Source organism: Gopherus flavomarginatus, chromosome 7 (genome assembly GCF_025201925.1).
Source record: "Gopherus flavomarginatus isolate rGopFla2 chromosome 7, rGopFla2.mat.asm, whole genome shotgun sequence".
Lineage (NCBI taxonomy): Eukaryota > Metazoa > Chordata > Testudines > Testudinidae > Gopherus > Gopherus flavomarginatus.
Genome location: NC_066623.1, coordinates 38090454 through 38103071, shown reverse-complemented (window position 1 = coordinate 38103071; position 12618 = coordinate 38090454). Strand labels below are relative to the sequence as shown.

The window sequence follows — 12618 nt, the reverse complement described above, 5'->3', positions numbered from 1 at the left end:
CCTGGATCAAGGTCCATCAGTGGCCAGCACCAGTTGTTTCAGAGGCAGGGGTAGCTGCAGCTGGTGTAGGTCGGGCAATTTGCCCCTCACATCGGTCCCTTCCTGATCTCCAGCATCTGCCAAAACACAGCCTAAGCCTCTGCTTCATCTTGCCAGCCACCCTGCAGCAACCCCATGAGACTCTGCTCTGATTCCCAATACACTCCCTAACTGCTATACACCTGCTCCAGAATTACCACCAGCATTCAGCCGCATGGGGACCAGTTGTCCCATTTTGCACAAACTTTCAAGACATCAAACAATTCCCTATCCCAAACTGGGATGCATAGTGGTGTGCTTGGGTCTTATTTTATTTACACTGGTTCAGACACACCTAATCCAGTCTGTTCGAATGGGAGTATGAGTGTATCCTCGCGGAGACCCCGCCTAGCTAACTGGGGGGATTTGGGGTGTCTCTGGAGAGGTACCTTGGCTCTTGGGATGGGGCACTGTGGTGTGCCTACAAGCAGCAGACAGAGGAGGTTGAACGTAGCAAAGAACTAGTATTCCCAGGTGGTAACGAGGTTTGAATGTTCTGATTCTACTGATCCCCACATCACAATGAACCGAGTGCCAAGTGCAGTGGGAGACATTTGATGGGTGGCGCTCCAAGTCTTCGCCGGCACTTCGAATTGCCGCGCTCCGGCCAGGGTAGCGAGGCCATGGGACTTGCCGTGCTCCAGCTGGGAGAACTGGGCCACGGGATTTGCCGCGCTCTGGCTGGAGGAGCAGGGCCGCGGAGCTCCGGCTGGGAGGGGGGGGGCTGCGGAACTTGCGAAGCTTGGGCCGGGGGATTGGGGCCGCGGGGTTGCGGGGCTCCAGACGGTAGAGTGGGGCCAAGGGACTTGCCGCGCTCCGGCCGGGGGAGCGGGGTTGCGCGGGGCTCCGGCCGGGGGAGCGGGGCTGCGGGTTTTGCAGCGCTCCGGCCGAAGGAGCGGAGCCACGGACTTGCCGCACCCCGGATGGGGTAGCGGGGCCGCGGGACTTGCAGCCTTCATTTACTGAGTCTGGAAATAGTGTCTTGAGCAAATCTTTTTATTAAACCTTACGTTGTCCATGCCAGTAGACACCTTCTCTATCTATCCTGTCTTACTGCCACATATGGATTTAGGCACCTAAGTTTAGGCATCTCAGTTTGGCCCTTCACCTCCCTGTCCAGAATTCTTGGACTCAGTGATGTTGCATCTCTGCTTCCTCTGAAGTCAATCACAAAACTCCCAGTGAGTAGATAGCATAGGCAGTAGGGGCGGCTCTAGGTATTTTGCCGCCCCAAGCACGTCAGTCAGGCTGCCTTCTGCCGCTTGCCTGCGGGAGTCCCCCATCCTGCGGATTTGGCCTCACGCCTGTGGGAGGTCCCTGCCCTCCCGGGGACCGGCAGAGTGCCCCCGAGTGGCTTGCCCCCCAGGTACGTGCTTGGCATGCTGATGCCTGGAGCCGCCCCTGTTCTTGACTGCCCCCTTTGTTCTGTTCCACCCCCTTTTATAGTTTTGGCACAAAGTGGGAATCTTTTGTGTCTCTGGGTCCCCACTCCTCCTTCCAAATGGAAAAGTACCAGATTTAATATGGAGTCCAGTATCATGTGACATGTCCTGTGAGACCTCATTCTTCATTACTCAGGGGCTGGCCCACACATACACAGGAAGGCTTGCAGGTAAATAAACCATCTACAACCAATTGTCCTAGTCAATGGGAACCATCAAGATTCTAAACCATCATTAATGGCCCACACTTTGCATAATTACTATAGGACCTCAGAGTTATACTTCATATTTCTAGCTTCATATACAAGAATGATACATGCATACAAATAGAAGGAATATATTCAGTAGAGTATAACCTTTATAATGATACATTACGAGACCTTTTGCATAAAGCATATTCCAGTTACATCATATTCACACTCATAAGCATATTTCCATAGAACATATGGAGTGCAACATCACAGTACCATAGTGATGTACATGAGAGCGACTATACAGGCATAGCCAAGGAATGTGAAGGGGCAGCGGTAGTCCATTGTAATAGCTGTGCACTTTTCCCTGCAGAGAAAGATGGACGCTGTCTTGCCTCATATTTTTGTGTCTTATGTTTACCAGCCACCATTACCAGGCATTTTATAGCTATGCCATAGACATGATGTATTTACTGCATGGCTGATAGCATCAATGGCTCCATATTTATGGTCCCTCATACTGTGGCTGCTGAAGCATACTGTGCCCAATAGTGTTGATAACTATGCTTCTGTAGGTGATTGCATTCCAGCTGATGAAACCACAATACCAATCAATCGTCTGTTTATTCTTTTTTAGTTTTTTATTCAGAGAATTTATGAAGGAGACTAAGGGAATGTTCAAATAGTCTTCTTGGTCAAAGCAAAGCATTCGATCAATGTAATACTTCTGACCAAACTGCACATTATTTATGGGAGGTTTACAGAAATATGGGATTCTTGTAACTTTCTTAAAATGGTTAAGGGTTATGAGTCTAGGAGTAGCCACTATTTCTTTAATGCGTGAATGGCAGCAGAAACAAGAAATCTATTAACTTATTAGGGATCAGGCCATTGAAGCCTCTCCTATATGTCTGCAGTACACTCAGAAAACTGTTGGTAGGAGGGAATGGGATGAAGGAAGAAATGTTGTTCAGATCTTATCTCAGACATGAGAGGGCAGAAATCACTATCCCCAAGGTCTTGACCTACACAGATGGCAACACTGTGATGGCCATGACCCAAGTTGATGATGGGAAGTTCTACTTATGTAAGGGAAAGATGGTAGTTGGATTTTGGGAGGTGGGAGGAAATGCAGATATCCTACATGAATTGTACTCAGTTTGTCATGCACTATTAGGCATTGTTCTAAGAAGGTACTTTATCTTCAGGGGGAAGGAGTCTATTAGCATTCTTTAAATGTTCAAAAATGGAGATATTTTTTCAGATACACCGAGGGCAGGGGGTGGGGGGAGAAGAAGCTTTAGAGAGATACCAATGTGTCAAATCTAACTACAATTAATTCAGTAATGGAGTGTCACATAGATTTGGGAAACTGAGTTTCAGGTCTTCCTCTTGCACGTGATGCATAGAATTCTTTGAAATTGTCCACTCTTATTTGACATGGACCAAATGCAAATCAGGAAGAAATTACAACAGGCTGTTTTAGAAGTCTAATCTAAAATGCTGTACTAGAGATAGCTTTTTATAAAGTTGTGATGTAAATATAAAACAGCTTAATGAAGACATGTTTCACCTTCGATCACTGGTCCCATAAAACCCTACAGGCAGCATGAAAAGCAACGTCCACAGAGACAATGGTTGCTGTTTAGAGCAGTGGGGCAGAGAACAATGAACTACTTCAGTTGTGAGATTTTCTTCAAGCCTACTTGTCTTAAAAAATATGGCATTGTAACATGGACTCAGAAAGTTCAGCTGTGTTTTGTTTGAGAAATTGTTAATATGTTAATGGGAGGGAAAAGAAAGACATTTGCTTGTTCTTTGATTGCTATGGGTCTTATTCTTGTCTTATCCATTGGTTTGTTTGTTCTATAGTGTTTAAATAGTGGTTATATAGTGTTTAAATAAAAGTCCTCAACCCTGCTCTGCATAATCTGTGTGTTATCCAAGTACTAGACTCAAACCCACAGCTCTGCAAAATCATCCCAGTTCTGTGCTGTAGAATCCCACTGCTACTGCAGTCCTGGACATTTACTTGGACCAAGAATGCCAGTTGTGCCAAATTACCACATTTCACTTTTGATATGTCAGTATTATAAACTGAAACTAAGAGTTCAGAGTTGAAAAATTAAGTGTATTGTCAAATGTTCAAGCAATTATCTGGAAGAATATTTTATTCATTCTTCTGCTAATGCAAAATTAATAAAGTATACTCTCCTGGGCTTTTTTTCAGGCCCTCTATGTCTTCCCCGAGAGAGTATTCTACATCATGGGTGGTCAAACCGTGGCCCCTGAGCTGTATGCAGCTATTTTACAGTTAAAATGTAGCTTATGGAGCCCCACCACCACCCCAATTCTCCACCGACAAGACTGTGGGGGGAGGAGCTTGGGGCTTCTGCACTGTGGTGGGGCTGGGGATTCTGCCAGAGATGACTGGTGTCTGCTGAAAGTGGAGGGGCACAATTTAAAGTCTCATGCCCCCCCCAACAGCTTCACACACACTCTCTCTCTCTCTCTCTCTCTCTCTCTCTCTCTCTCCCTGCAGCTCCCAGCTGTTTGCCTCTCCCCATGGCTGCAGCTCCCAGCTTGTCAGCTCCAGCAGCTGCCATGCATAGAGGGAACCCAGGAGCACCATGTCACTAAGCAGGGCCAGCAAATTCTCGCAAAAATCTGGGGAGGGGCATGTGATCCCATGTGCCCCACCCCACACCTCACTTCTGGCTTCTGCCCAGCAGAGGGAGGGGAGGGGCTTCAACCCCAGAGGCCATGCCTATCAGGGCTCAGGGCTTCTGCAGGAGCGGGACTGAAGCCCTGAGCCCAGACAGGCACCTCCTGTGGGGCAAAAACCCTGAGACACCCCCCCACACAGCACGGCTGAAGCGCTGGGCACCAGCAGGTGCCTCATGTGGGGCAGAAGTCCTGAGACCCCCCCCCCAATACACACACACAGGGCTGAAACCCCAAGCCCTGGCAGGCGCCTTCCCCCAGGGCTGAAGCCCCAAGATCTCCCTTCCCTGAGTGCTGAAGCCCCAAGCCTTGGCACATGCACCTTGGCTCTTGAACTTCTGAAGATTGTTGTATGCACAGGGGTGGTTCCAGGCCCCAGCACGCCAAGCGCATGCTTGGGGCGGCAAGCCGTGGGGGGCACTCTGCTGGCGCTGCAAGGGTGGCAGGCAGGCTGTCTCCAGCGGTTTGCCTGCAGAGGGTCCGCTGGTCCCGTGACTTCGGTGGACCCTCCGCAGGCAAACCGCCGGAGGCAGCCTGCCTGGTGTGCTTGGGGTGGCAAAATCCCTAGAGCCGCCTCTGTGTATGCAGCTTGGAGTCAAGGATGAGTTTCTTTCATGAGTAGTATTTCTTCTTTGCCAATGGCACAAGACTGATAGCCACAAATAAAAACGAATCTAAACAGACCCCTATTTCTTGGACTACAGGGTACCTCTGGTGCTTCATAAAATTCATTCTTTGAGCTATGAAATCCTTTGAATCAGATTTTTTACCTTCTGTGGTTTTCAAAGACTGGCAGGTTTTTTAACTCAGTAGTAACTGACCAGCTCTGAACTCTCTGCAGTTTGGAAATTTAAAGCTTATCAGACATGTCACAAGGAACAAAGATGTTCTCTTTGATCCTAGATTACAGTGAGCATTAGAAATTTTAAGAACAGTGTGGTATCTCATAGAGCTCAGGTTCATAGGACACCTTGAGCTTTACTTTGTGAATGTAAAATACTCTAAGCATCTCTTTAGAATTCCTTGTAGCGTTACATTCTGTTTAAAAATACATATATTGGTCTATGCCCAAACACTGATACCAAATGATACAATCAATACACCAGTTGTAGTCTTAGCTTTTCGCAGTTACCAGAGCTGTTGCTTTATAATCATCCACAAATAAAAGCCCTTGAGTCACTGATTGCTTGATTTAAGAAAGATATTTTACTTGTGTTTCATACACAAAAACCGATAACCAACAGTAGCTTAAAAAATTAACACTACTCCACTTTTCCACAAGTGTACAAAAAAGAAAGAATGGATTTACATTCAACAATAAAGCTTAAAGTCCACTCTAGATAATAGTTCCATTGACATTCACATACACAAGCACAGAATAAATATTTTAGGATTCTTATAAGAGCATACAGCTTACATACAGTACTTCAATTTTACATAATGAGTGTTAATAGGGTCAGCAATTCATAACCTCATTGAAAAGTAAAACTAAAACCAAAAAAGGTTGTGTGGGAGATAACACCAAGACACTGCACAGAGCTAGCAGGTTAATAGATCTTGTGTGAGAAATAGTTTGCTTCTGCTTCTTTATATTAGGACAGTTTGTTTGCAAATGTGTATTCAAAGTGCAGATTAATGCAAAAAAATTATATTCTTGTATTTATTAATACATGCAAGAGGCAGCGCCCGAGTGACCCAACAGAATAAAGCTGTGATTGGCAAGTGGCCGATATAATACAGGTGTTTCAGGCATTTTCTCTAAAGCACTTTTATAGCAGCAATTATAATTTCTAGTAGCTGTAGATCGACTTATGTTTGGGTTAAAGGGCATCATATTTCTTTAACATTTACAGCTATATTTTCTTTATAAATAAATATATCAAATAACAAAAAGCATAGATAATGTGTTTCTTTTTTCTCACTTTTGCATATCTGTTGTGGAAAATACTCTGACCTTTTCAGAGACATTAAGTGCAAAAGAATGTTAAATAGACTGGAAACAGGGATGCACAGGAAACATCACAGTCAGTTACGTTCCCTAGATGTCAGCCCATCCCTTGTTGTCCCACTTTGAGGGACATCCTTGCTAGGATACTCAGGACTTATAATGACAATATAGCCAATGGTTTGGTGAGAGTTATACTTTATGGTATCTTAAAGAGCTGTAAATGTGAGCTTTTCTTTGCTGGAGTGTGTACAATACGTCATGCAAAAGCCTCAGTATTCCACACACCTAGTATCTATATTCAAAAAATCTGGTCATCTCCTTTGAGACATTTTCTCCCCAGCCTGAACATCTCTGACCACTACATTCATTAGGTGTTTCCTTTGTTGTTCATATTTTACCAGCTCTTCTTGCAATTATAATCTGATCTTGTATCACCTAGCTCACATCTGCACACAAATGTTTCCAATCAGACACAGGGTGCACAATATTAAAACTTTTAAACTTGTCCTGTAAGTGTCATCAAGACAGGATCACAGGAATCACAATGCAGAGAGTCCAACCTCTCACTGGCTGTACTGTGAAGATTCTCCTTTTCGGCGTAGGAGAAAGGAAACTTGTGTCTGCTTTTTAGAGTCTGAAAACAAGCCAGAGTGGAGAAAAAAAGTTAACACCAGACTTAATAAAGCTTTCAAGACAAAACCTGTTAAGCAATCTAGATAGACACTGTGAACTTCCTGCTGATTTCTGAAGTCTATATATACAGGAAATTTGTTAACAGTAGGAAGAAGTTGGGAGTTGCTACATAGGAGAGATCTGCCAATATTAAAAAAAATGGCTAAGTGGGTTCTGACAGTATAAACCCCTCACTGGTCACTGTTGTCAGTGGTGCTGTTCCCCTTTTCTTTTTTCTCCTGAGTCTTGTTTCCCTTCTTCTTTTTCTTCTTTTTCTTGGTCTCCTCCTTCTTGCCAAAGGTTATGAAGTCACTTTTGTCAGTTTGGCTGTTTGGTGGTTCCTGCCGGATGGAGATGATTGCAGGAGATCCCGGGATAATGAATTTGTCTGGCAACTCACCGGGACCAGCTTGTTTGGGATTGCCAGGTCCATATTTAAAGGTCCAGCTGTTGCTGTTCACACCAGCTCCCACTGGGGGGGACACCTCTCCCGCCTCAGGTTCTGAAAAAGTCAAAACGACATTAAAATCTTACAGCAGCATCAAATACAATTAATCAGCTAATATAGCATACACAGGGCAAACTGTCACACCTGAGGGACTCTTTCAAACAAGGTCCCGAATCAGGCCTCATAAATGTGGACGGTCTTCTCCATAGCCTTTCCCTCTTTTAAAGGCAACTATGGCTACTCCTCTAAAATGCTCAGGAAAAGTGAAAGTATTGACAGACTATGAACTGGAATGCAAAGTCAGAAATTAGAGAGATGATGGGTGTCAAATTGGGAGTGAATTGGCAAAGATGTTTGGAGAGGAGAGTAAATATTTCAATGATTTCCTAGATTGGAAAATTCTTTGTGAATTTTCTTGTCATGTTGTAACTCCATAACAGCAAGGCCTAAAACTTTAGATTTTGGTGACCTCCACACTTGGCATTCTGATGAGATATGGTAGATTATTTTATTTTGGAAGCTACTCATTGTCAAATAAAAATATAAGAAAGCTTTGTCATCAGCATTTTGTAGACATTTCAGGCCTTCTAGTACTTTGGACATAACTAGAGAAGTTATTCATTGGTGTGCTAGACTCACAGGTCTATACAGCCCCTGCTTGGTTTTAGAACTCTGCCATGGTTTCTAACATACCAAGCAAAGCAGGAATGCTTTAAGCTAGGCAGCCTTTCCAGTATAAACCCAATTTTGAATCCCACTGCCACAACTTTGCCAAAACTAACCAGCTTACTTGAAATTTCTCATGTGTGGTCTTCTGCCACTAACAATATGCTGACCAAATGTGATGTGGAACACATTTGTAGGGAGCTTGAAAAATAAGCTATTTTTTGTTTGTTTTGTTCTTTTACTATCTGAAGAGTCTTCAACACTTTCAGTGGCTATTAGCCAGGATGGGCAGAGATGGTGTCCCTAGCCTCTATTTGCCAGAAGCTGGGAATGGGTGACGGGATGGATCACTTGATCATTACCTGTTTTGTTCACTCCCTCTGGGTCACCTGACATTGGCCACTGTGGGAAGACAGGATACTGGGCTAGATGGATCTTTGATCTGACCCACTATGGCCGTTCTTATGTACTTTTACAAATTCCCAATTTTGGACAGAAACTTCAAATTGATTTTAATTTATCTGTCCTGAGTATTTGCTGGAGACTGAGTATTTTGGGGAAGATTTGATGCCTATGTTTGGAATTAATTGTTATGACCTCTTAAACCTTTGAAGTCTGATCAAAATCTTATTCTTGTGTACCCTAGAGAAATGTAGTGTTGCAAATACAATTGCAAGCACTTGTCATGGTTATAACACACCTCCTGTCCACACACACGTGGGTGCAATAGTGCATAAACACTGTCAGCACCATTGTAATTACATTTGCTCTGAACAAATCTCACCATCATATTCTGCACTGAGCCACTCTGCATGCACTGTTGCAGTGGTAGAATAGACCAAAAGCACCAGCATTTCGGCTGTACCATTGCAATTGGCCCTCTCAGCAGTCCCACAATGCTTTTACATTCTCTTCTGTGATCTGTGTGAAACATGTAATGTCTCTTGTACTTCTGAATCTCACTATGTGGTTCTGCAACTTTTGCAATTTTAGGCATAGACGTTTTAAGTTTTAAAAGGTATTATGTATGCAAACCAAAGGGTTTTCTTGTCTCAGAAATAAAAAACATTAAGTTTACAGTCTCTCCTTAAAACTGGTTGCATACATACACATTTCAGATATGCGTGATGCTTCTTGATCTTTGCTTTTCATGCAGAGGTTGTACTTAGGGTGACCAGGTGTCCGGTTTTCAACCAGAACATCCGGTTGAAAAGGGACCCCAGCAGCTCTGGTCAGCACTGCTGATCAGGCCGTTAAAAATCCCATCGGTGGTGCTGTAGGGCTAAGGCAGGCTAGTACCTACTTGTTCTGGCACCATGCTGCACCCCAGAAGCAGCCAGCAGCCCCTTCCTATACCCCAAATCCCTCATCTCCAGACTCACCCCAGAGCCTGCGCCCCCAGTCGGAGCCCTCACCCCCTCCCGCACCCCAATTCCCTTCCCCAGCCTGGAGTCCCCTCCCGCACCCTGAACCCCTCATTTCTGGCCCCACCCCAGAGCCTGCACCCCCAGTTAGAGTCCTCATCCCCTCCCGCACCCCAACCCTCTGCCCCAGCCCAATGAAAGTGAGTGAGGGTGGGAGAGAGTGAGCCACTGAGGGAGGGGGAATGTAGTAAGTGGGAGTGGGGCCTCGGGGAAGGGGCGAGATGGGGCGGGGCCTCAGGGAAGGCATGGGGCTATGGTGTTCGGTTTTGTGCAATTAGAAAGTTGACAACCCTAGTTGTACTTCCACATTCTAGGCCCTACCAGGGCAGTTAACATGCTATATTAGCATGTATTTGAGGACATTTGTGTAACACGTGGCCCACTGGAATCTTTGTGAATAAGGTAAGATGATTGTTTTCAGTATGGGACATATAAACAGGAAATAGTAAAGCATGTCTTCTCCTGGGAATGGTGTGATCATAAAGAAAGGTTGTTGTCTCCTACATGATTAAGAGACATTAGCTCTGTGGTCAATTATTAGATAAACCTGTGTTATGTATGGGGACTTAACTTACAATGAATACATACATTTATTAATATGACTAGATAAAACTGGCTCAGCTTTTTTGCTTGTTTTGGGACGGTTGTTTTGGTGAGCCTAACTGAATTTCCCTGTTTTCAAATATCTTCACTTTTTTAGAATGTTAACAGAACTTTGTGTCCTTTCTTTTTACAAAATTACAACATTCCTGTAAGTTTCTTGTAACATTAATTTTGAACAGCTGACTTTTTTCATGTTTGTTTTTGATAATACCAGTGTTTTGGCAAGTCGCTTAACACCCAAGACACTAATATGTACTTTCAGCCTTCACTCCAGCTTAATTAAATTGTTTGCCTGGGGATGTGTGTACATTTGGTATCCCCCTCATTTCCTTGAAATAATTATTTACGGAACTGAACAGTGTGTGTCTTGGCCTAGTTCCAAATTAGGAATTGATCCTCTCTCTTCTTTTACACATAAAATGTGACCTCTCATATTCCACACTTTGAATCAAGCTTCACTTGACAAATAAATATTTTCTCCTTCCCAACAACCCTCATCCACCACTCCTTCCAAATAACCCTGGCACAGATTCTCTTTTCTTCTATTCCTGCGTTGGGCACATGAACGGGAGAGACAGAAGTGACCTTAAGCCATTTTTGGACCTCCCTAATTCTGGACTGTGTCAAAGGCCTGCACAGTGCAATAAGGTATAGCCCCAAAGTTTCTTTATAGTGTGTTGACTTATTATGCCTCTCTATAGACCACTATATCAGCAAAACAACTGGAGCGCAGTGTACTCTGGCCATGCTCCTCCTGTCCTCAACATGTCCCTTATACCAGGGAGAGAGGCTTTATGTTGATCTTATGATTAGGGTATCCTGCAAGGGTTATTTAAGATCCCTTTTTGCAGTGTAAAGGGGTATATCCTATGGCACAATGTGAGGGATCCTGGATTGCCTGAAAATGTTAAACGACACTACAAAGTGCACGTGTCTGTCTGTACCACTGAAATCTAATGCAAAACAGGATACTGTCTCTTTAATCTGGTTCTGTTTACACAAATTTACTCATCAGATTAAGTGAGCAATATACATCACAAATTGTTCTGCTATAGTGGAACCAAACTTAGCAAACCCATAATATCAACCCTGGAATCAGGATTCTGTGAGCACCAAGACTAAGGGGTTTGCCTCCGCTTGTCTATCTTTATCGCAGCCCTTGAATACATTTGTTGCCCTTATAAATTAAGCATATTAATACTCCTTAATACTCACTAAGCCAAAGGAAACTAATTATCCTTACAGTGGGCTGAGGAACTCAAAAGCAGGGAGACGGCTACAGCCAGAATGTAATAGGTTAATGACCATCATTTCCTAGTAGCAGGGCTTCAGCGGCCTTTTCAAGAAATTTCACTTCTGCTTGATTTACCTGACAACAGTGTTTATATCTGGAGTGTCAGGCAGGAAGGTCACAGTTCAGTTGTACTATCCCTACATGTTTAGCATTTCAGATCAGGGATAAATGTCACCTACCCCTCAGTTTCTAAAGCCTCTATAATGAGCTATTTATTGTCTGATCAACAAGCATTTAACACACAAAAACTCCCAATTTAGATGTAACTTTACACTTAACAGGATTAGTTGTGCTTCTCTTGCATATTTTCTGGAGATTAATAAATGCTTTTAAGATGTTTATTGAATTTATAAAAACCGTCTAAATAAAGCTACCCTCCCCAACTATATTTATCACACTTCATTTAAAGTGTTACACTCCTTTTCTCTGCACCCTACAGCTATATATGACCTTGTCAGAGGTCATCACAAAGAAAAACAGGACTGGCCCCTTCTTGCCAGTACCCAGGCATTCCCTGAACTGGAGCTGACTAGGTAGGTAGCGCTCTCTCCTTTGTCTTGTTCTCAATGAATTCAGGAGTCCTTATGTTCAATGACCAAATGATTTATTTCTAAAACACAGGCACACAACAGAAACTAAACCCAGGCTGCAGCTGCAGCTCCCTGACACTACAGATGTGTGCATGTCTGAGCTCTAAAATGGAAGATGCCTTTTGACCTCATCAGCCACCACCCACAGGCTCAAAGACAAATGCAAGCATCTCAGCAGACCTCTGACATAGTGCTGAACCACACCCCACCATGGCTTTCAGAGACACTGCACAACTGAATATGCCAGATTTTTTAAAAAGATGAAATATAAAACTAAAATCAGGAACAGCAGTAGTCATGAAAAATCCTAGGCTACTATTTGCAAGAAGTGTGTGTTCGAAATTACAGCATGGATAATTTTCTGCAGCTCTAGATTACTCCTTTAGTTTCAATTCAATAAGACTGTGGTCAGGGTTGTATTGTTTAGAAAGCAGTTTCATTCCACCCGAGAGAGGCTGCCTTTCAAATATGAGCGAAGTGACCCCTGTGTAGTTTGTGGATTTGGTAATTTTTTGATGAAAGACTCTAAAATAAATGT

General features: G+C 43.7%; 1 protein-coding gene across 10 annotated transcripts in view; it reads right to left on the bottom strand.

Annotated features, from left to right (window-relative positions):
• Positions 1 to 5622: 5622 nt before the first annotated feature.
• The window catches only part of LOC127055759 (protocadherin alpha-C2-like), a 267861-nt gene continuing 260865 nt past the window's right edge, over positions 5623 to 12618 (bottom strand). For 9 of the 10 annotated variants that reach the window (XM_050963076.1, XM_050963075.1, XM_050963079.1 and 6 more), the window contains one exon: positions 5623 to 7557. In XM_050963076.1, the coding sequence (XP_050819033.1) occupies positions 7247 to 7557 (311 nt within the window). In that variant the 3' untranslated portion in view covers positions 5623 to 7246. The remainder of the gene's footprint in view (positions 7558 to 12618) is intronic. The other variant, XM_050963072.1, reaches the window with a different exon arrangement.